Source organism: Diadema antillarum, unplaced genomic scaffold (genome assembly GCF_040938485.1).
Source record: "Diadema antillarum isolate AM-2024a unplaced genomic scaffold, OU_Dant_1.0 seq00002086_RagTag, whole genome shotgun sequence".
NCBI classification, from domain to species: Eukaryota; Metazoa; Echinodermata; class Echinoidea; order Diadematoida; family Diadematidae; genus Diadema; species Diadema antillarum.
In genome coordinates this window covers 79,229-102,188 of record NW_027272732.1, presented here as the reverse complement: position 1 = coordinate 102,188, position 22,960 = coordinate 79,229, and the positions used below count along the sequence as shown (strand labels likewise).

The 22,960-nt window shown below is 38.4% G+C and overlaps 1 protein-coding gene across 1 annotated transcript in view; it reads left to right on the top strand.

The window, feature by feature from the left end:
- Nucleotides 1-22,960, top strand: part of LOC139713886 (F-box/LRR-repeat protein 21-like) — a 60,522-nt gene that overhangs the window by 21,712 nt on the left and 15,850 nt on the right. Inside the window, exon 2 of the mRNA XM_071625589.1 lies at nucleotides 9,078-9,268. Within this exon, the coding sequence (XP_071481690.1) occupies nucleotides 9,091-9,268 (178 nt within the window). The 5' untranslated portion in view covers nucleotides 9,078-9,090. The remainder of the gene's footprint in view (nucleotides 1-9,077; nucleotides 9,269-22,960) is intronic.

The window sequence follows — 22,960 nt, the reverse complement described above, 5'->3', positions numbered from 1 at the left end:
TTTCTCGATCCCATCGTTTGAATTGCCCACTGAGCCCAAACACAACTCTATGTAGAGTTCTGTGGCTGAGCGAGCCGAGTAATGATGCAAAGTACGCATGCATCAACTTTGGGCTATTAAATATCCCAAGTGGGTTGTTTTCGAGGTGATAAAGAGGCGCATTCGTGATATCGGGCTATTTTCCTAAACTGCAAAATAGCTACTTCGAACTTTGGTCTGATGAAGACACTCTCCTGAGTTGCTGGGGCATAGGGGCAGGGGTGAGTCCTGGCATACAATGTAGGACGCTAGAGATCAGCATATCCACATTTGAGGAATACAGCTGACTGTTATCCATTGTGAGCCCAAAGTCACTCTCCCCTCCAATTTTTGTCCCTGGACCCAACAAGCTTCTTGGGGACACTGGTACCCCCTTTTTGTTCCACTACCTATATTTTGAACCTCCTTGAACCATTTCAAAAACAATTTCCAAATACATAGTTTTCTTGTTTGTTTTACTGCATGTGCTGCCAATAAAATTTGTGCTTCTTGAACCTAGAACCCACTTGGACACTTGCCATGATAAGCGGAAAAAAGAAGAAGATTTGCATGATGTTATTTTCAAGCTAGTTCCATGTTGCGTGAAATGTGTGAAAACCTCCATACTGCAAAAATTTTCACTTTTACAGTATGCCAGGTACATTGTACTACTCTTTTATCTTGAGGCCTACACAGGCCGGGTTTATCAACTTTCCCATGTTTGAAACATGCTTCAATATCCACCATGAAAATGCATCTGCAAACGCATTTCAGATATTTTTTCTTGAGTTGTTGCGTTATCAACTGATTACTCTGTCATGAGTTGATTGAGAGGCCTTGTCACTGCGCAGCTCAATTGCACAGTTAAACAAGAGGAGCTGAGATGTGTTGTTGGCAGTGGTTAGTATGGGCAGGTCCAAGCTACAATTCTGGCTAAAACACATATGCTGTCATACTTTTTTCGGCATTTCAGAAACACGTTCCTACATGTACAACAGTAACCCCATAATCAAAACAGCTTTGCATTGATTATCAATTGCCCAAGACTCCCTGAAAGTTGTTTGGAAACCTTAATTCTGCACCAGAAGTGAGTTGAAACTCACCCACAGACACTTTGCCTTAAGAATAACAGTGACAAAATTCAAAGATCTTAAAGTGACAAGTGCAAAGAGTAAGACCTCTGTGTAAATTTGTTACTAGTTTTCGCACATTATAAATTGAGCTTGCTTTAAGAAGATTTTTCTTTTCAAAGTTGGTATAGGGGCCCATTCCTGTAATATATCCATGGAGGTGGGAAAGAGACCTCCCTGATATGTCCCCTCACTCAATGCATGACACTGGTTGCAGGGTGGTCCACAACTTTTAATTTTAGCATGTTGCAAGCTCAGGATGTGAGAATTTGGCAGAAATTGTGTGTGCGCGAAGCGCACGTATACAATTTTACATTCAAGGTTCTCTCTCATGTTATGTACACAAATATGTAAATACCAGGTAGTTTGATGTTTCCTATGTTTTGCATGTTTTTCAAATGTTTGATTACATTTTATTTCGAGCTTGTTTCAAATTCTTGAGCATGTTGCTGGCTTTTTGAAGATATTGCACAAGAATTTGAGCATGTTGCAGCAACATGCTGAAATCCCTTGTGGACCACCCTGCTGGTTGTTTTCACAAAGTTTTATTAACCAAAGGGCCTCTTTAATTTCCTATCATTTGCCAGGGGAGCAATGCTCATTTCCAGAGGATCTCCTCTTAATTTTTTATTTAAGAAAATACAAACAAAAACATTCCCAGAAGTGAAATGTCTCATTTGTAATTGAGAAGTAAGATTTGAAAGCAGTGCACTAAATTCCCATACTGACACTGTGGAAGGTTAAACTGTTCAGATTGCAAACATGCACTAGGGTCCCAGAATTGAGGGCAGATGATTGGATAACACCTCCAGAACAAGATTGTTCAGACATGTTTTGGGGAACGTGTTGAGCAGAAACGTGACTAAGGTTTGCTATCTGTACTGGAAAATAAATGTGGTTGACAAGAAACGTGTTCTTGAACTCATTCACAAACAACTCCATTACTTGTGTGCATCCCCTCTAATTCACAAGTTATTTACAAAGACAGACACATGATTGAAGCTGAGTAGTGTTGGATTAGTTGGATCACGAAATCATTTAGTTGCCATGTAGGGGCGTTAGGTTGAAAAGAAAGACTGTCAGACATTGTACTAACTCCCACCTGTCTTTAAGATGACAGCTGTTCTTTGATAGACTATTCCAGCGATCCATCAATGCATTTAAAAAAAAAGGCTTCTGAAGCCGTCGAAGGGCCAACAACATGATTACAGCGTTCAAGACAAGTGTAATGCTGGATATATTACAATTTGAATTGTACAAAGAGAGTATTCCCTTGGTTAATTTTTCCCAGTAGAAATTGAAAGTTGTGCTGATGTGTACGGTGAATTTAACAAAATACCCACAAACCTGTGCGTGGCAGCCTCCCAAAGAAAGCATAGAAGGTGTCAGTTTGATTTTATCACAAATGCCATATATCTGTATTATGTGTACATGTAATGCACTAATATTCCTTATAAATACACTAAATTAATACACAATATCTGATGAGGTGTTACCAGTTATGTAGTAGAAACTAGCTGATGCAAGATATAATGTGTTGTTTTGTTCTTAGATAACAAATTACTTTATAACAGCCCTTATATGGACAGGCTGTTATACTCAGGCAGGGAGAATGGTAGTAATTTAATCTGATGGGGTGCAGTCTTGAGTCTGTGGCTGTCATGGGCAGTGAAATTTTGCCTGCGGGAGGTGAATACAGTACAATGGAAGATGGCAGCTCATTATATGTTGGAGCTTAAAGGCATAATTTACCATTTGCAGATGAAACACAAACCCAGTATTAGTGCTTTTTCAAAAATAGTTCTGAAATGTGATTTAGGGATAGAAATGACCACTGTAAAAATTTGAAGCAGTAAAATCGATATTAAGTTGTGTTGAATATACAAAATGTGGACGGTTCTATATACTGTAAAATGTTTCCAGACTAAACTGTCTACAGTTATGGTTTATTGAGAAAAATGCAGATATTTCCTTATAAATATTTTAGGCTTTATTGCAAAAATTTTATATGGCAAGATGTTTGATGATACCACTGACCTACAAATACAATGCATCAAATGTCATATCGTGAAAAAAATTTAAATGACTTTTCCCAAAGATAGACTGGACCTTTAAACTTGTAATTTTTTGGCAGGGGAGTTTGTTTTGGCCTCATAATACAGGTGGATGCTGTGAACAGGTGGCCACTCAGACAGGTTTGACGTACACTTGTATTTGTACAAATTGACACAGGCTCCATCCTATCAAAAAGCATCTCGTTAAACGGAAGATTCTTATGCCTGGACCCCCTTGCAAACTGGAAACTCTGATCATGCACGCATGGGCACAGTATGTTTGTGTACAGGGAAAATCAAGTGCACAAAGCATGCCGTGGTGTAGGGTGGTCTGTATCGCTTTAAAAAAAAGGAAATCCACCCCCCAAAAAAACCTAATAAACTCTAAAAGAAAAAAGAAAAAAAAGAAACCTAACAGAACTTTGAAATATGACAAAAATTGGGTAAGAAATAAAAAAGACATGACATTTGAAATTTCTCATTTCTTCAGAAAAAATATTTCTTGACCAGTCCATATGAATATTCAAATGAGTGAGTTGATGATGAGATGTCACGCCCTCACAATTTTTCATAGTATGTACATATGGAATTCAGAAAAATTGTTATTTTTAGCTAGGGCAGATAAAAGCATATTCCCTTACCAAAATGTATCTGAGTTAACATATTTGTTCTTTTTTATGTTGGGTGGTTTTCAGGCAAGTTTTATACTAAATACAGCTGAAATATGGTTGTCATTTCTGTGTATGAAATAATGAACAAGAAATTGTGAGAGCATGACATCATCAACTTGCTGATTTGATATTCAATAACACAAAAAGTGCTTTCGGGAAAAAAATTGAAATTGCAAAATGTCATTACTTACGTGTATTTCTTATCCAGTTTTGATCGTTTTTCGCATTGTTCTACAGGGATATATTTTTTCCCCTTTTGTATGAAATTGGTAAAATTGGAGACGGATTTCTTCAAGTACTGCAACTGTAGGTTTATAGTATGTTATCTTGTGCTAATCTTAGCCTTGTAAAGTTGGGCAGGAGAAACTGCACCTCAGTTAGAGCAGGAGTATTTCATTAATTCAAACTGAAATGCAAGAGCGTGAGGTTTTGAGAAAAAAAAATGGCTACAGAGCGGGAGAGTTGAAGTCTCAGTCTCGATAAACGAAAAAATATGTGCTCCATGAACCTGTGTGCTGAATGCAAAGTGTGTTCTGTGTTCAATAGCTGTAATTCTAAGGACAGTTTTAGAGGTAATTGCCGATGGGGGTGGGGTAGGAGTTTATTTATTCCCCACAGACAGGTTAGCATGCAGGTGAGCCTACATCATACCTCATCTATTCTGCAAGTCATCCCTCAGTTGTCACTCAGTGCAGGAACCTAATTGGTCTTGCATTGTACTGATTGCAAATCACTCCAACCATATATTTGCCTCCGACATTTTTGTTTGTTTGGTTACCATATATAGAATGTTGTATCTCAATTCCCTGTCATACAATTGTATTTCCCCTCCTCTTATTTACATGTTACATCAGGTTTAATTGCCTTTCTGGTTTGCTTATTTAAGTCCCCCCTTGCATTAATGACTTTGAATTGATTGATTTAACTTTAATATATAGATGATGGTACTCATTGTTGACAGTTCACTGTTGAGGTATATAAATCAGCAGCGCACTTGGTACATATCACAAATAGCTTCTTTTGTAGACACACACTCAGCGCATAGCTAAGAATAACATTCTTTTGACAGAAAAAACAGCAAAACAAAATACACACATAAAATGTTTTACACCCAAGACGACTGGATAATGCTACAAGGAATCAAAATGAATAAAAGGAATATTACAAAATATGTTTGCTTCCTTTGAGCATGTTGCGTACGGAAGGTTGTCAGAGAAATACTTGACATGCTTTTTTTGTGATTTAAGAAGTGTCAATAGGTGCAAACTCTGAAGACATTACATGCCTGGCGAGGGAGTACCTTGGTCATTGTTGTCATTCAAATACCTGTTTTCTCAAATGTTTTGTTGTTGTTCAGACTATGCATCATTTTGTGCCAGAGGATAATGATGTAAGCGGGGAGCCTTTGGAAAACAACTGTACAGGAAAGCGTTTTTGCACAATTTGCTGTTGCACAACAAGACATTAAAGTGAACACAATCAAATTATGGAAAAAATTACTTTTTGACCATTTTCCCTGAACTCTTTCATAACAAGATTTGTTCATTTTAGCTTTGCAACCCATTTTTTTTTGCGCATGCCATACATTGACATTTGTGATGGTTACTTTCTCTGTTTTGGCACAGTACAATGTATATTTTTATACATTTTGTATGATACCTCATGCCAGTATTTGTTTACATCCATTTTCCAGTGAAGCAACAGCAAACCTGTGTTATGTATGTGTCGTAAGAGTGAGATGTAAGTACTTATGTCCCATCCTGTAATCGGCGGAGCTATTTATAGTGCCGAAAGGTTTTGATGAATAGCGGGAATGAGAAGCAGACTAGAAGTGGAATTCTTCCGAGTGCTGGAAAACATGTATTGTTGTATCCGGGGACAAATCCGACAGTGCAGCAGATCAATTTTAGGTCTCCCATGCATGTACAGTGCTATTTATCTTTTATGCTTGTTTTGGCCATTTGCAGATTTCACTTCGAGCCAGTGTTCATTCAAGATATTCAGGAATAACTTGAATACATGGTTGAACGGATACTCCCATTAAAATACATGTAAATTCGGATCAATGTGTGGCACCTCTCAAATGTGAAATGCAAAATGCCTTCGGAAATCGTAGGTAGTCAGTGCTTCTTTGAAATTAACTGAAAAAAGAAAACAGCCAAAGTTGAGTATTGGAGACTACAATGTGCAATTTCCTCTTTGAACTTGAAGTATGTGTCACACTTCCTAGATCTACAAGTTGTATACCAAGATTCAGAAGACTTGGTAGTATAAGTAATTTGGCAATCACAGTGAAGGACGATGATTGGCATTACCATAGCAACACTTCGGGTAATGGCTCTTTGTAAGTTCCTTGTAGCCCAAGAAATGTCTTGGTATCTACAGTTTGATAGAGTAGTGAAATGCCTCTCCAAATGTAGCCCAGACTTATCTTCTATTTTTCATGCTGTTCATGAGAAGCCCTTTCATTGTGGCATTTCATTTAGCTTTTGTTAGGCTCAGAGAAGGAGTATGGCAGGTTCATTTTAATTTCTGATATTCCAAGAATACATCATGTATTTGATGTGAAACGAGCCTCCCTCGCCCACATTGTAAAGCCAATATCTTTGCACAGCGATGCCTTTTCATGCTACTCTTTGGTTTCATTGTCAGTGTGACTTCTTCATCACTACTTTGACTGACATCAGGGTTTTATTGTTGTTTTATTTAGTACTTCCAAGGAAGCATAATTGCTGAAATAACCCAAGATCAATATCAGGAAGAATACACATTGAGGGCAATGAATACATTGCTATGCCAATATCAAGTTTGAAAGAGAAAACAAAACATCACTGTAAAAAAAAAAAAGTCATATTTTGCTGGGATGTAAATGAAACTGGCAAGGTCTACCTGGAATAATTTCTCTTGTATGAAAACATCTTTCAATTAATCAATTTTAAAATTCTGAACTACGATTAAAAAAAAAAAAGCACAACTGGCGATAAATGCCCTATGTTCAGATTTCCGTTTATTCTCTTTGGCGGATGACAAAGCAGTGCTGTAAAGGCATCATTTGCCATTTGCAGATGAAACAAAAGCCCAACTTTTTTAGTGCATAAAAATAGTTTTAAAATGTGAGTTAGGATACAAACAACCAGTGTAAAAATGTTAATCAGCATAATCAGTGTTAAGTATTGTTATTATACAGAATGTGAACAGTAGAACTAAGATTGTTTCTCTACAATTATGGTTTATTGAGAAAATCAGTGATATCTCCCTATATTTTAGGCTTTATTGCACTTTTTTTATGGTAGGATGTTACATGTATATGATATGCATCAAATGTGATAACTCGAACATTTTTTTTTTAATAAATCGCTGCTCCCAATGGTAAACAGTACCTTTAAATAGCATACTAGTAGTCAATCAATCAATAATTCTATTGTAGCAGAGCCTGCAGACGCACATGTGAATCTTTTCTGATGACAGATTTAAGCAATGAGCATTGGCTAATAATTTCACTTCTCAAATTCGATCAACAGTTTTAATCCTGGGAGAATATTATAAACAAAGTTCTGGACAATCCTATGTAAAGAAACTGTTACACACAAAACATTTTGTGTAGCACTCATATAAAACACACAGCAAATTGTAATGTGATCCCATGAAAAATTATTCCTTGAGCATTCAGCTTGAAGGAACTGGCTCCAGCAATAATCCCAGCTTTCAAAAGAGGGGAAGATTGGCGCCAGAATAATTCAGCAAATTGTTGGAAACTCCCCAAATCCACCCACAAGCTGGCAACATCTTGCAATATTGCATGCCATAATAAGAATCAGCAACAGTACAGGTACTGTAAAGCAAGAAATATTTGCAGTATGAAATTTTCGCGAATTGCCGTTGGCACCCAATGCATTTAATACAATTTAACTACAGTAAGAAATTCATATGCATTTTAATTTGTGGTTTTATAGTACTTTACAAATAGATGTACCAAGAAATTAAGTGCGTAAGACATAATAAGCCAGTTCGTAATTAGCTCATGTACACATTGGTACAAATGACTTTTCTTTTTTTCTCAGCTGGTTAGGCACTTCACTCGTTTTCAAAGCTACATGATGCATAAGCTGGCCCGACATAACAATTTATGAATTCATATTCAAACAAAGAATGAACTTGCGTTTAGACCAGGTGACCAGAATGGCCAGTTGACATTTCAGGAGGCATCCATTTCATTGTATTGTATTGAATGCATTACCAACATTTTCTTTTGATATTGCCAAATACCAGGCTTGCTGTCAGGTGGATGTGCTTGCAAGCACTATCTATATCAATATAAAAGATACATGTACATGAATAATCATCACCTCACAGATGCTTTTTGCAGTGAATTAACAAACCCCAAATGCCTGTTGGTACAAATATAACCTTTTTCTGCTCGTGCACAAAGTGGAACTGGTCTATTCACTTTCTTTTCTTTTGCTGCTGGCCATCAAAACTGATCATCACTCATTTTCTGAAGTTGAGCTGCTTTTTTTTTTTTTTTTCATTTTGTACATTTTTGTTCTTTGAAATTTTGGGGCACATTTCAGTTCCACTTCAACATGGGAAAAAAAGTTCAAAAAGCAACAGCAAAAAAAGCCAAACTTTTTTGTTGTTGCTGAAATCTTTGCCAGTAGAAGATACGGACGTTTGAACTCTTACCAATACCCTGTATTTTTTTTTTCTGTAAGTAAAGATTTAAGGAAGATTTAAGATGCACCTTCAAGAAGTGGAAATATAACCTAAATGGCACACCTTGTATAGTTTACTGATAGTTAATAGAGTAAAACTACACAGTATAGTCCAAGCTTCATCAAAATCAGGTTTAGAACGAGAAAGTACTTGAATGTTCAAGTTTGAGATACAATTTGCAGATCAGTAGAGGACTTGGGAGCTGTTGACATGGTGGCATCAGCTACATGTAAGTTGCAGATTTAGTTCTGATGGATATTACAATGTTGTGAAAATATGTTAAACTTGATATTCCACAACTTTGCTGAAGCTGCAGCCATTAACCCGTTGAGGAAGTGTAATTGAACATCAAGTGAAACTTCATTTCAAACTTATCCCCCCCCCCCCCTTATGATGATGTAAGTTTTCATTCACTCATGCATAAATGTAATTTATGTATTTAACTATTTTTTTTTTCGGTGTTCATGTGTGTGTCTTTCTTTGCCTTGCAGTTGAGGAGGAGTCATGGCATTCAACAGCCCCTTCATGAAGGCTGTAACCACAGTGAAGGATCCCTTGACGTGCATCGTCGCACCCCAGATCACCGCAAAGAAAGACACGTTCTACTCGCCCTTCTCCAAGATGTCGATGGGCGACCGCCGGGAGAGACTTCGCAAGCAGATGGTCGGGATGCCCTCCAGAGGTAAGTAGACCATGCTTGGTTCTCTGTGAGTCGATTGCGTGTGTTCGTCTCTGAGCGTCGTATGTGTGCAGCCACTACATAATTTAATTCCGAAGCCTGGTGGTTTGAGGTTTTCCAGCCATCTTCGGGCTGTCTTTGTGCGTCATTAGCGGTATTTCTTGGCGCCACCACAGCTGTAATTGAAGTTAATGCGGCATTTACAAGATCTTTGATTTGGGAATTTCTGTTGAAAAACTGCAACTGTAAAGTAATGTAACATTCAGGAAAACACTAGATTAAAGTGCCTCAGGGAATGCTGTTAACCACAAATACAGTGACACACACAAACAATCTTGTTTTCTGGTGGTATTCTTTATCACCTCCGCCAAGGGAGAAGGTTATGGATTCGTTACCGTTGGTTTGTTTGTTCGTTCGTTCGTTAGTTAGTTTGTCCGTGTGCAAAATAACTCAAAAAGTTGCGCACAGATTTGGATGAAACTTGCAGGAAATGTTGAGAATGACACAAGTAACAAATGATAAAATTTTAGTTGTGATCAGGAAATTTTTATGGATTTTATGAAGGATTTTCGGTATTTTGCCAGGTAGGGTCAATGAACTGGAGTTCAAGCTGCGCATTTTTAGCTTGAAGTGAGCTATTGCGATCGTTCTTCGTCCGGCGTGTGTAAACTTTTTACATTTTCGTCTTCTTCTTGAGACCCCCTAAGGGCTATTCCACGGTTACTCACGTTACACTTGGAGAAACCTTCACTCATTCCTGGAGCTGTAACTCCCTTATTATAGATATGAACCAAACAACTTTTTATCACAACAAAGTATACAGTCTGACTATCCTTTGTATAAAAACAAAACTTGAGAAATTTCGATATGCTCCTGGCAAATCTTTAAAATGTGTCGGTTACTCACGTTACATGATTTGGACATGCATAAAATGAAAAGTCGACAAAAGTGAAAAGTGTCCTCATACCAAGCCTTTATGAAAGTTAATTATATCCATTTCAAAGAAGTACAGTAGGGAGACAAACTTTGTATATAGTATGAAAAATAACAAACGCATGGATTTTTCTTGGGGTGCAGATAAGGTGGTTACTCACGTTACGGTTACTCACGTCACATTTTGTCCATGTATGGTCCTCAATATAAACGTCACAAAAAAATTAATAATGTGTGTAGCATTCAAGTTTCTTTTTCTGAAATAATGTGTGTAGGACATCAGAGACCAGTTTATGTTTAAAGATAACATTCTGAGTACGTTTCCTTTTCTCTTTTACTAAATTGGACAGTTTGTATGCTATTTCTATACTGTATGAGATCTGGCATGGGCTTTGCAAATGAAAAAAACTCAACAAATGCATTCAATTTAATTTCTTGCTTCAGCATCAATTAAAAAAGAACAGTAAGTATAAAAAATAGACAAACATAATTAAATACTCTTCTAATTGGCTATAACAATAGACCCTAGACATAGACTACAAATCCAAATCAAATGTTCACATTGAGCTCTCCGTTCTTGATACTACTGTCCATGTCATTTAACCTGCATTTTGACCATACTATCCAGCTGATATGTGTTTGTATTGAAAGTTAAAGTGTCCACAATTATTGCCAATATTGATAGCTGGTGCATCTACAATTTTTTTTTTCATTAAACATCTTCTATTTCATGTAAAAGATTACAAGGGTTGGGCCATTTCCAATGCATCCCAACTTGCTCCATTACAGATACAGTGTACATTATACTTGATATGTACTTATTCTCTTGGCCAACAGCAATTACTTCTCCAGGATATATTCTTCTGTCTTACTCCACTGTATACCAGTCTCTAATAGATAGATGGGTTCTCTTGTGCCTCCTCTGACTCTGGTTAAACTTGACTTGCTGCATCCGCAGAAATCAGGAATTTTGAGATCACCTATAAGCTTTTGAAAAAATAGATACGATTTATGCTTGTGATTCCTGGAATGGGGTGTGTGGCTTCATATATGATACCAATATGAAGAAAATTTCTAGCCTTCATCTCAGCTTGTGACAGGACTGCCACTGTTACACCCTTCATGCCCTTAACTGCAGCAACAGATGTAGTAGCATCACACATATTAGCTTTTCTGATCCTTACTTTACCCCACATTTGATGTTTCACAAATATAGCTATCCTGTCCACTAGTCACTGGCCATCGGATGTGTCTAAAAAGTTCCACTAAATCTAGAGTTTATCTATGCAGTGTGTACAGTGATGCTGCCATGTTTCTGTTTTTTAATTATGATGCTGGGCCATCTGACCAGAGAAATCCTTTTTCACATGATCTGGTTAGCCATCCAGCACAGTTTCCTTCTATGTGGGCAAGATTGTCTAATGTGTTGACGTGGGAGTGCTGAGACCCAGAATGCCACACTGCCACTGTAAAAAAGACTATTAACCTGCCTTTGATTCCAGTAGGTACTCTGGATCTTATCTTGAGCAATACAGGTGTAATTTTTGCTGAAATGAACCTAAATGAGGGCTTCTTTAGAATAATTATTGTTGGTTGTTTGGTTGCATGTCTGGTCCTCATATACTATGCCTGGTGACGCTTGTTATGTTGGAGGAACTGAGGCACCAAACTACAGTATGTTGTAATCGACTAGGTCATGTGTGGTGCTCTCCTCAACAGCTTTCATTTATCGGTTATCTTCTGTGCACAGTTTTCCAAATGTACTGCTGGGTACCAGCACTGTCAGAGTTCATGATTCTTATGAATCTCCACCATCCTTGCACAAATTGCACTCATTCATTCAGCATGCTCACTTACGTGTAGGTTCACTATGTACACAAGAATCTCTAGATCTCTGGGAGCTCATGCAGAATGGGACATGGTAATGATACTTTGTGAAGAGCACTAATTTCCAATATGAAGTTCTCTTGATATTTACATATTTTAAAAACAAACATTGTGGGGAAGCTTGTTTGAAAGTTGGACATGATTGAGACAAAGTTCAGTAAATTTTACTTAGGCCCTATACTTTCCCACTTTGACATCTGGGAACACCTTGTAGAAAAGAGCATGTGTTTCCAAAATTGACAATGCCATGTACCAAGCTCATATTTATTCATTTATTTGTTTATTTTTGATGAGGAAAGAGTCACATCAGAGAGGGGTACTCTCATTTCACTTTTAATGAACCAAAAATAACTTCAAAGCTTACCACAAGACTTAAAATTTGCCATCCCACAGTAAATGTTACCTGAATTCATAATTTTTGCTGGTTACTCACGTTACAAAATGGTTACTCACGTTACAAGGTTACTCACGTTACAGTTTTTCTTCATCATTTTTATAAAGATTAGTATTCTGTTGTGATTTTGGTAGTCATCACCTTGTCAAAGTTTGTTTGAAGGAAGAGAATTTCAAATCCCACCAATTTAATGTGAAGAATTGTTCTCTCAGAAAACAAAGTCAGTTTTTTTTGGTTACTCACGTTACATCGCCTAAGTGGCTTACAATATTTATTTTTGAACAAGTTCTACAAATTTACTTGAAAAGCTGTTGTGTATTTTAGGTAATTTGAGTCTTCTAAAATTCAGAAATGAATAAACTGGCATGATGTTGCAATAATGAAATGGTAATATGCCATATTCCATTTTTCACAATTTTTCGTGTATTTTTGTACAGGATGGAAGTCACAACTTTCAACCATTTTTTCCCAAAGTAAACATATGAAAATTAACTTTTTATTTTTGGTTCCTGAAAATATCATGTGTGAAGGACTAAAAATGAAAATAACACAGAAAAATATTGAATTTGATTTTTTAAGCTCATGTCCACCAACCTGTGGAATAGCCCCTAAACCGATTTTCACCAAACTTGGCAGGTAGCATCCCCAGGGGGATAGGATCTCAATTTCTTCAAGTGGGCACCATAACCCACCTGGGGGGCCTGCAGAGGGGCCCAAACCCCCCCCCCCCCCCCCAAAAAAAAAAGAATTAAGGAATCTTAAAAAATCTTCTTCTCTAGAACCAGAAGTGATAGAGCTTAAAGTTAATACTATGAATTGGTACATTGATGACTATAGTTTCAAGTTTGTTCATGGCGGAATCAGGGGTGCCCCCCGTGGGACCCAGGGGAGGGGGGGTGGAGAGGGGTCCTAATGGGGCCCAAATTGTATATTTTCATCTTTGTCTTGAAAATGCCATTATGAATTTTCACCAAAGTTGGTAGGTAGCATCCCTAGGAGAAAAGAATCTCATCCCCATCAAATGGGCACCATGCCCCTCCCGGGGGACCCCAGGGGGCCTAAATTTGGACCGAAATCGTAAATTTCCATCTTTTTCTGGAAAACCCTATATCACAAATTTTCACCACACTTGACAGGTAGCATCCCTAGGGGTATAGAATCTCAATTCCATCAAATGGGCACCATGCCCAGCCTGGGGGCCCCCAGGGGTCCCACCTCCCCCCTCCCCCTCCTGTAAGGAACCATTACAGATTTTCTCTAGAACCAGAAGTGATTGAGCTAAGTTAATACAATGAGTCAGTATATTGATAACCGTTGTTTCAAGTTTGTTCATGGGAGAATGAGGGGTGCCCCCCCCCCTTCGGACCCAAGGAAGCGGGATGGGATGGGGGGGGGGGGGGGTCCAAATGTGGGCCTAAATTTTCATCTTCTTGCTGAAAACAACATAATGGATTTTCACCAAACTTGGCAAGTAGCATTTCCATGGGGATAAGATCTCAAAGTGTTTGAATGGACACCATGCTTTCCTTGGGGGCCCCAGAGGTCCAAACCTCCTAAATTAATGAATATTCAATAATATTTTTCTCTAGTTCTAATCAAAAGTGATAGGGATTTAAGTCTCTTTTTTTTTCCCAAGCTGCATAATCCAACATTCTATAAAGTACAGTGTACTTGGCAGGTATTTTTACCAGTGTGATGGAATATGTAAATGGACACCATGCCCCCAGCTCTCAAAACTACCCCCACTATAAGTTTCCAATGTTAGAGTCTGCAAGAATGCATGGAAGGTGAACTTGCGATACTCAGGTGAGCGCATGACCCCCAGGTCTCTTGTTGAGGTTTTCATGCGCGCACTGAAATGCGTGCTCTAGTTTCTGCTGGGGAGAGGTGCGCCGCGCATCTTGAGGGTTTTGACGTAACAAAGGCTTCTATTTTGGGAAATCTGGCGATTTTTCAGTGGGTGGAAATCATAGATTTCTATGGAAGAGCAAGATCACGGTGGAAAGTAGCTGCTTGGTGGAGGTCTGCGCTCTCAGAATGCTTTTCTAGTTTGAATTATATTTGATATCAATATCTTATTTTTACAAATATATAAATGTAAGATCCCCTCCCCCCCCCCCAAAAAAAAAAAAAAAAAAAATGCGCCTAGTACAGGGGCGGATCCAGGAATTCCGTAAAGTGGTGGCGGCTTTGCAAAATCAAAAATTTTTCATTTCTTTTGTTCTAACAAAAAATAAAGAGGGGGTGCATGCCTGGTGCATCCCCCCCCCCCCCTTTGGATTCGCCACTGTAGTATTCCACTCAAGACGTAATCACATGAATTTGTACATGCAGAGAAAAAGTTTGAATAAATTTGTACAAAAAGATATTGACTTGCACAAAGATCTGCAACCATGTAAACATAAGTCTCACTATAGCGGCATTTTGGCCCCCCCCCCCCTCGACGTTTTGCATGATTATTCCGCAACGCGTGATGCTCTCGCCGCGACATTTTATGACTTTTTTCTTTCAAGTATCGTGCAACTTTTGAGATCAAATTTGTCGCTCCCGGACATACTGTTTTGAAAGCCACGCCCCTTTGGAAAAAAATTCGTCGACCCAAAAATTGTTCAAAAACATGATTTTGTGTACAAATCCTAGGTAAATTGTCTTTTTGCAATTAATTCATATAAAAATAAATGTTTTTACTTTCAATGGCTGATAATGATTTATTTTGGCCTGATTATGCTTTAAAAAGTTTCTGCGACAAATTTTGACGAAAAAACAATAAAACCAAACGTAAAAAACAAAGAAATACATAAGAAATTCAATAAACAATAAAATACATAAGAAGTGATTATGAAGCCAAATTTTTGCTTCAATATTATTGTTCAGGATATTGAAAAGAATATGTTCACTAAAAATTAGAAGTCTTGGATTTATGGGGAAAAAAATTGTTTTTGCATAAATTAGCATAAATTAATTCATATGAAATACATTAATTAAAATTTGAAAAATCTAACTGTACAATCTTGAAGATTACATTGGCCTCTACCTTAGTGCAAATTTTCGCGAGGATCGCTTGATCCACGACCGAGATCTTAAGGGGGAGGGGGGCCAAAAAGGCCCCCAGGTGGTTTCAAGTTTTTTGAAAAACCCGTTAGGATTAGGGTTAACGTGATCAAACTTATCAATACATCTAGATGAAAACACTGCGTTACACAAAATTCTCCAATAAACTATTAAAGATCTCATGTCATACTGTATCAGGGTTCGAAATTGGCGATGGTCCGCTGGCCATTGGCCACCCAAAATCATGTCGGACTAGCTAAAAATCATAAAATTCTGAAGTAACTAGTCCGTCTGGCTAGCCAAAATATTGCTTCAGTGTCAAAATTGATTCTAAGTAGTCCGCCTGGCTAGTTAAAAAAAAAGTTAAGTGCGACCCACATTGTACGCCATGTATTTATTTAGCGAGTTCAAATTTTCATGAATCGGACTTCCCGACATTTTCGCGAGTGGTTAAATTTGCAATCATGGAGTACCAGTATTGAACTGAGAAATGTATGCGTGCACGTCACATTCATGTCCGATTAGAGTTGTTATTTTGTGCGTTTTTTTAAACTCAAGAAATTCACGAAAATATTCAGCATTTACACTAGTTCAACTGATCGAACAAAATCTGTCTTCAGGCATATTGCCCTATCCCCTTCTTATCTTTCTCATGTGAAACGAAAACAATCATTGCTGCATTTACCAATGAAAACATCTGCATCTCATCCCCCCAAATACATTGTAACACACACACACACCCACTCACTGTCAGATGTTATTTTACAGATAAAAATGAACCAATTGACTGAAATGATTGTTAGTCATCAAGCAGCAATGTTAGTCCAGAGGTTTTGGATAACTTGAATGCATAATCATGACTTCATGAAGCTTGTTACTTTAGCCTATAAAAGAAAGAAATAAAAAATGAATAGGGCTTACCATACTATGGGGCATGCACAAAGTATTTTTAGATATTTGTGCCACACTTTGATCATAATCTCAGACCTTTTAAAATCTTGGTAAATCTTCGTCATTCGTATTTCCCTGGTGTAACTTGGGTATATATATGTGTATATATACCAGGTTCATTTTCTTGAGATGAGGTACAATGTAAATGTTTACATTTTATCAGTGGCATTCGTGTGTTTCCTTTTGATAATGAGTTTAAGAAAGGGATATTCAATATTGTTGTACATCGGACTTGATAAGGAAGCACACAATTAATATCCTCCAAACTGGTGTAGAAAGCAGTGAACTTTCAATTGGGTTTTTCTGGAGTGTGTTCTCTACTTTGGTTCAACAGCCGGGAGTCCTAAAAATAAACATATTCATGAACAATTATGATATTAAAAAAGGTAGTCAATATTCACTCTGAGTAAGAAATCAGCAACTCTAGGTAGCTGGCACGACATAATAATAATCATAAAAGCATGTCTTTGTCAGCCTGCACTGTATCTCACTGTGCCTTACTGCCAATGTATAAAAATGTCTTTTCACAAATACTTCTAGTTGAAATGCAAGTACAGTAAGTATCAGATTTGTTCTGAAGTACGGATGGAGCCAGAGTGTAATTCAGCCGCTAAAATGGTCAAGTGCTTTCTCTGCACTAAGGCACATATTCTTTTTCCATTCTTACCAGTAAGTACACCGAGTTAGTATGCCTATACTCAGACCCTGCAAGCTGATTATCCTCAATCATTATGAAACACATGATTTATCTGGAATCATCTACATGAATTACGTACAGTATGGTGGGGGAAAGTTCCACAAGATGTCAAAACATAACTACGTGAGTGCATACCACAGGTATTGTTCACAGACTACACTACACTCTGTCACACATACATACCAATACTGGGGTATGTGGACCAACAACCGAACATGATTCGTTGTTTGAAATATCACAGCTAGTCAGTGTCCTAACTTACTTACATTGTACCACTTAAGAATAAGAAGTACGTCTGTCAATAATGAACTCAGGGATCTTAACTTGTGTACAGCGACCACAGACCAATAGGGAGCTGCAGCCAAGTCATTAGCATTAGTTCAGCATGTTTTTCTGCTCTGAATGGCCAACAGTTCAATGATCATTCTGGTGTAGTAATCCACTCATGAAAAATTGAGTGAAATAGCACATGTGAAAAAATAGAGTGCAATAATGTGATCAACTAGAAAAGCACTTGGACAATGCAGACCTGTGCGAAGGAGCTCATTTCCACCCATACACACATGCTGATTATCATCTAATATGATAAAGAAGCCTTGTGTTTACCTTAATCATATAAGTTTCCTGCTGCATGGCACCTTGAGCAAAGCATGCGCTTTAGGGCTCACACCTGTAAATAAAATGGAATGTCCCAGACCCCTTCACAAATTTGTACCAAAGATACCAAAATAAATGGAGAAAAAAATTAATTGAAAATCATTTATGCAGTTTGGCATAAAACTGAATAGCTGCAGATATTGAGTATGAATTCCTCTACAAACTGCATTTTGGTTTGAAGATGAACGCTTTTCTCATGGAATTTGAAGTATATATATATATATAGCTTTTCTCATGGAATTTGAAGTATATATATATATATATTATGAACTATATTTCATTGGGTGCGTGTACGGAAATAGGTGATTTTTTGAGTGAAAAGGACTCGTACAACTGTAGTCTGGCTTTGCAGACCCTTGGACAGAGTTTGAGCCGAAGAACCTGCCGTGGAAATTTGATGGATGACAGGGTATAGCTCACTTATCCAGGTTAGTGAAGATGAAACACCTCATTTCTCCCAGCTATTTTACAGAATTTTTTGAATTTTGAATTTTAACACACGTCTCCATTGGGAATTATTTACCCATGTGAGCCCTATAGTGCGCGTATGTAAACCTAAAATATGCGCAGCTTGAACTCCCAGGCTCATTGGCCCTATTTGCCAAAAGATTAAATATGCTTCAAAATTCATAAATATGCCCAGATCACTACCAAAATGTGAAAAATCATCTGTACCTTGTGTCATTGATCATCAACTTTTCCTGTAGGTTTTATCCAAATCCATTCACAACTTTTTGAGATATTTTACACACAGACAAACAAACAAAGAAACAACAAACATCCGATAAACCAACACTGACAAAAACATAATTAACATCTGTGGCAGAGGTAACTAGAAAAGCACTCCGAGAGCGCAGACCTCCACCAAGCAGCTACTTTCCACCGTGATCTTGCTCTTCCATTGAGATCAGTGATTTCAACCCACTGAAAAATCGCCCGATTTCCCAACATAGAAGCCTTTGTTACATCATGAATCCTCAGATGCGCGGCGCGCCTCGCCCTAGCAGAAACTAGAGCACGCACTTTAGTGCGCGCATGCGCAAACCTCAAATACGCACAGCCTGAACTCCCAAGTTCATTGACCCTACCTGCCAAAATATCAAAAATCCTTCTTAAATTCCCCAAAAATTCTTGGATCACCACCAAAATTTAATCATCTGTTACTTGTATCATTCTAAACCTTTCCTGCAAGTTTCATCCAAATCCGTTATCTACTTTTTGAGTTTATCGATGTAGATTTTGATTATACCCCCGCCAAACGAAGTTTGAAGGGGGTATATAGGAATCAGCGGACGGTCGGGCGGTCGGGCGGTCGGGCGGTCGGGCGGGCGGTCGGGCGGTCGGTCCGTTGCAAATCTTGCGTCGCGAACTACTTCCTCAGTTTTCAACCGATTCCCATAAAACTTGGCACAGATGTGTGCCTTGGGTTGTAGATGTGCAAGACGTATTTTTTGACAGTACCCAAAAGTACGTTGCCATGGTAACGGCATATTATGGGCAAAAATGGGTACAAATCTTGCGTCGCGAACTCCTCCCACAGTTTTTGATCAATTTTTATGAAATTAGGTACAGATGTTCATCTGAATATGTTAATGTGCAAGACACATATTTCCGCAGTGGCAAAAAGTGCGTTGCCATGGTAACGGCATGTTATTGGTAAAATACAGGGCAAAATGCTTCATGGCAAAACTGCTTCATCAGTGTTCTTCCAATTCTCATGGAATTCATATTGAATGTTTGTCTTAGGATATAGGTCAGCATGACACATTTCTTGACAGTGACAAAAAGTATGTTGCCATGGTAACAGCTCACATATTATGAGCCAAAATGATGGAAAATTTTGTGTTGCAAACTACTTCCTCAGTTTTTGCCCAATTTCCATGAAACTTGGTACAGATGTGTGCCTTTGGTTGTAGATGTGCAAGACGCATTTTTTGACAGTACCCGAAAATACGTTGCCATGGTAACGGCATATTAATGGCAGAAGATCAAGGAAAGATCTTGCGGATTTAACTACTTCCTCAGTTTTTTGACCAAAGCTTATGAAATGTGGCACACACCTTGATCTTGGTGGGAAGATGTGGAAGACATATTTTTCGGACGTGTCGGAAGCTGCGTTGCCATGGTAACAGCATATAAATGGCAGAAGATCAAGGAAAGATCTTGCGGATTGAACTACTTCCTCTGTATTCGACTGAAGCTCATGAAATGTGGCACACACATTGGTCTTGGTGGGAAGATGTGCAAGACATATTTTTTGGACATGTCGGAAGCTGCGTTGCCATGGTAACGGCATATTAATGGTGGAAGATCAAGGAAAGATCTTGTGGATTGAACTACTTCCTCAGTTTTTGACAAAAGCTTATGAAATGTGGCACACACAATAGTCTTGGTGGGAAGATGTGCAAGACATATTTTTCGGACATGTCGGAAGCTGCGTTGCCATGGTAACGGCATTTAAATGGCAGAAGATCAAGGAAAGATCATTCCTTGGGTAAGACTGTCGTCACGGGGCGGGGGTATTAATCACCTTAAGTGATATTTCTAGTTCATCCAGATAGTATGCTAAGAGCGTGTAAATTAAATCTGTTCGACTGGACTTACTTGTGAAAATTACGGAGAGAACAGTTTCGTGACTCGTCCGAGTCACTTCTTCAGCTCTGGCTGGCTGGCGAGCATTCACCGGTGGAGGGTGAATAGGCGATGTTACTACCTCTATTGTCTGTACGTCAAGGAATTTTGCGTATCACCGACTTGTATGTTGGTGAATGGTTGTGTCGGAGTCCCCCTCCCCTCTTGAGTGAAGTAAGTCCAGTCGAACAGATTTAATTTACACGCTTTTACTTTTTTAGTTATTTTGCACACGGATGAACTAACTAACTAACTAACTAACAAACAAACAAACAAACCAACCAACGGTAACGAAAACATAACCTCCTCCCTTGGCGGAGGTAATAATGGCATTATTCAATGCATGAAACATGTGCATACTATACACATACATGTACTTGTGAATACATATAAAAGGATACAGTGATAATACATGACTGTACACCTGCTTGAATGTGAGAGATGCACATGACATGTTGGAGAGCCTGTCTATAGTGGCCACCTGTCTATAATGGCCTGTGCTCTTTTTGCCTCCCTTTGGTGGCTGCTATTGACAGGTTTGACCTACTGTACTTTAGTGATATTTACTAGTAGTCTTCTGCATGTGTCTCTTCCTAGGTGTGGCAAGAAATATCCTGGAACACAATAATTTCAACTTTTACAGTGATATTGAATAATTGCCACCACAAGGCATACAAAAAAAATACTGTATGTGTGCAAAATTTTGTGAAGTTTTTATTTTTGTGAATTTTGCGAGTCAGGTGCTATTCACAAATTTTAAGACACACAAAAATATTCACTCTGATCCCGGCATAGATGTGACGTGCACGCATACGTTTCTTCGTTCAGTACTATACTCCACGAATGTAAATTTAACCACTCACGAAATCAGCAGGAAGTTCCAATTTACAAGAAATTAGACTCACTAAATACAGTATGGCATACATATAGGAGTTGCTTAAGGCCCAGCGTCCAGAGTTACGTTCACATTATAACATTTGTAATCAAAATTTTGAACTTTGATGATTACAACTTGTAGCTTGTAGGTTTTTAGTCCGTTGAGGACTGTTTGATTTTGCTACAACATGCATTTCCCAGAGACACCTGCCCGAGTATACTCGGGACTCCTCTTCAGTGGGTTAAACTACAGTATGCATCCACACAACACCTTATTTTATAGATTGAATTTTGAAACGAGAATCCCACTTGACTAAACCACAGAACCAGAAGAAATAAGTATACACTACATGTACATAATATATCTGACAATGTGGGAGGATACAGGAGTGTACAACACACTCTTGAGGTTGACCCGGAATCAGAAGGGAAATAGGGTTCATGGAGAGGTCAACTTGGCTTATAGGTTAATTGATTACCGTGTCAGCACAATGATAAACCATGCTTAGGGACCCCCTGCAGCTTATGGATGGAGCGTTAACCTGGCGATGTCATGTGGTTCTATTAAATCATCGACTAATCTTTGAAATTGCTTACTCTGGAGTGTGTCTACGTGGGGCTAAAGTACAAGCTAATCATCGAAGAGTGAAACTTTCAGCAACTCTTTATGTTTAGGAAATTCATGTGAACGTAACTGTTTATCAAAAGACTGCAACATATTCCATAGCTTCGATGCCCTTCTATCAGAGCAGGGCAGGGACTAGGAGGGCTCTATGACATAGCTCCAATGGGTTGTATCTTGTACATTACAGATATAATTTATGACTTAACTCATTTGTCACTGAAATGCCCAAAAGGGCCTGTCGTATAAATCCCTAAAATGTCTGCAACTACCCGTCCGTTTTATCATAGTTTTATGCTTTATTACCATCATATTTCTGTTTTCATATGGAATGATATGATTATGCAATTTTTAAAAAAAAAGTCAAAGGTCGACAAATGTATGTCAGAATTACTGTGACACACTGTTCTTTTGGGTGTAAAGTCTCAAGGCTTTCAAATGAGCATAACTTATAACAGACAAAAATATACAGTATAGTACATGTGCAGTAAGCTATTTCAGATTATTCAATGTTATCGAAATGAGAGCAATATTACTGTACCTTACAGTGAATCATAGGCCATTATGTACAGAATCTGTAGGGGCTACAGGGTTAGTAAGGACAGAAACATACACTGAAACAAACATAGTGCCAGTGTCAACCATGACAGTGCAGTTCAATGTGTTGAGCGTGGCTGGCACCTTCATTACATTACACCTACTTCCCAGAGCTATAGGTCACGGTCAAATTCCAGAACAATGCTGTTTGCACTGGTATGGATATTGGGTTGGGGGGGGGGGGGGAGGGAGGGAGGGGGAGGAATACGACCATGACTTTACATTTCCAGACAGACATAGATGATAAATGTCTGTGATTGTAAAAGACCTATTCAGGTTTTAGAACACTTTATGACAGGCCATTTGGGAAGCATCCAAGATAAGAAGACCCCGTTTACCGTGCGGGGCTGGGCCGAGCCGCGGCCGAGCCCAGCCTCAATTGCGAGGCCGGGCCCGCAA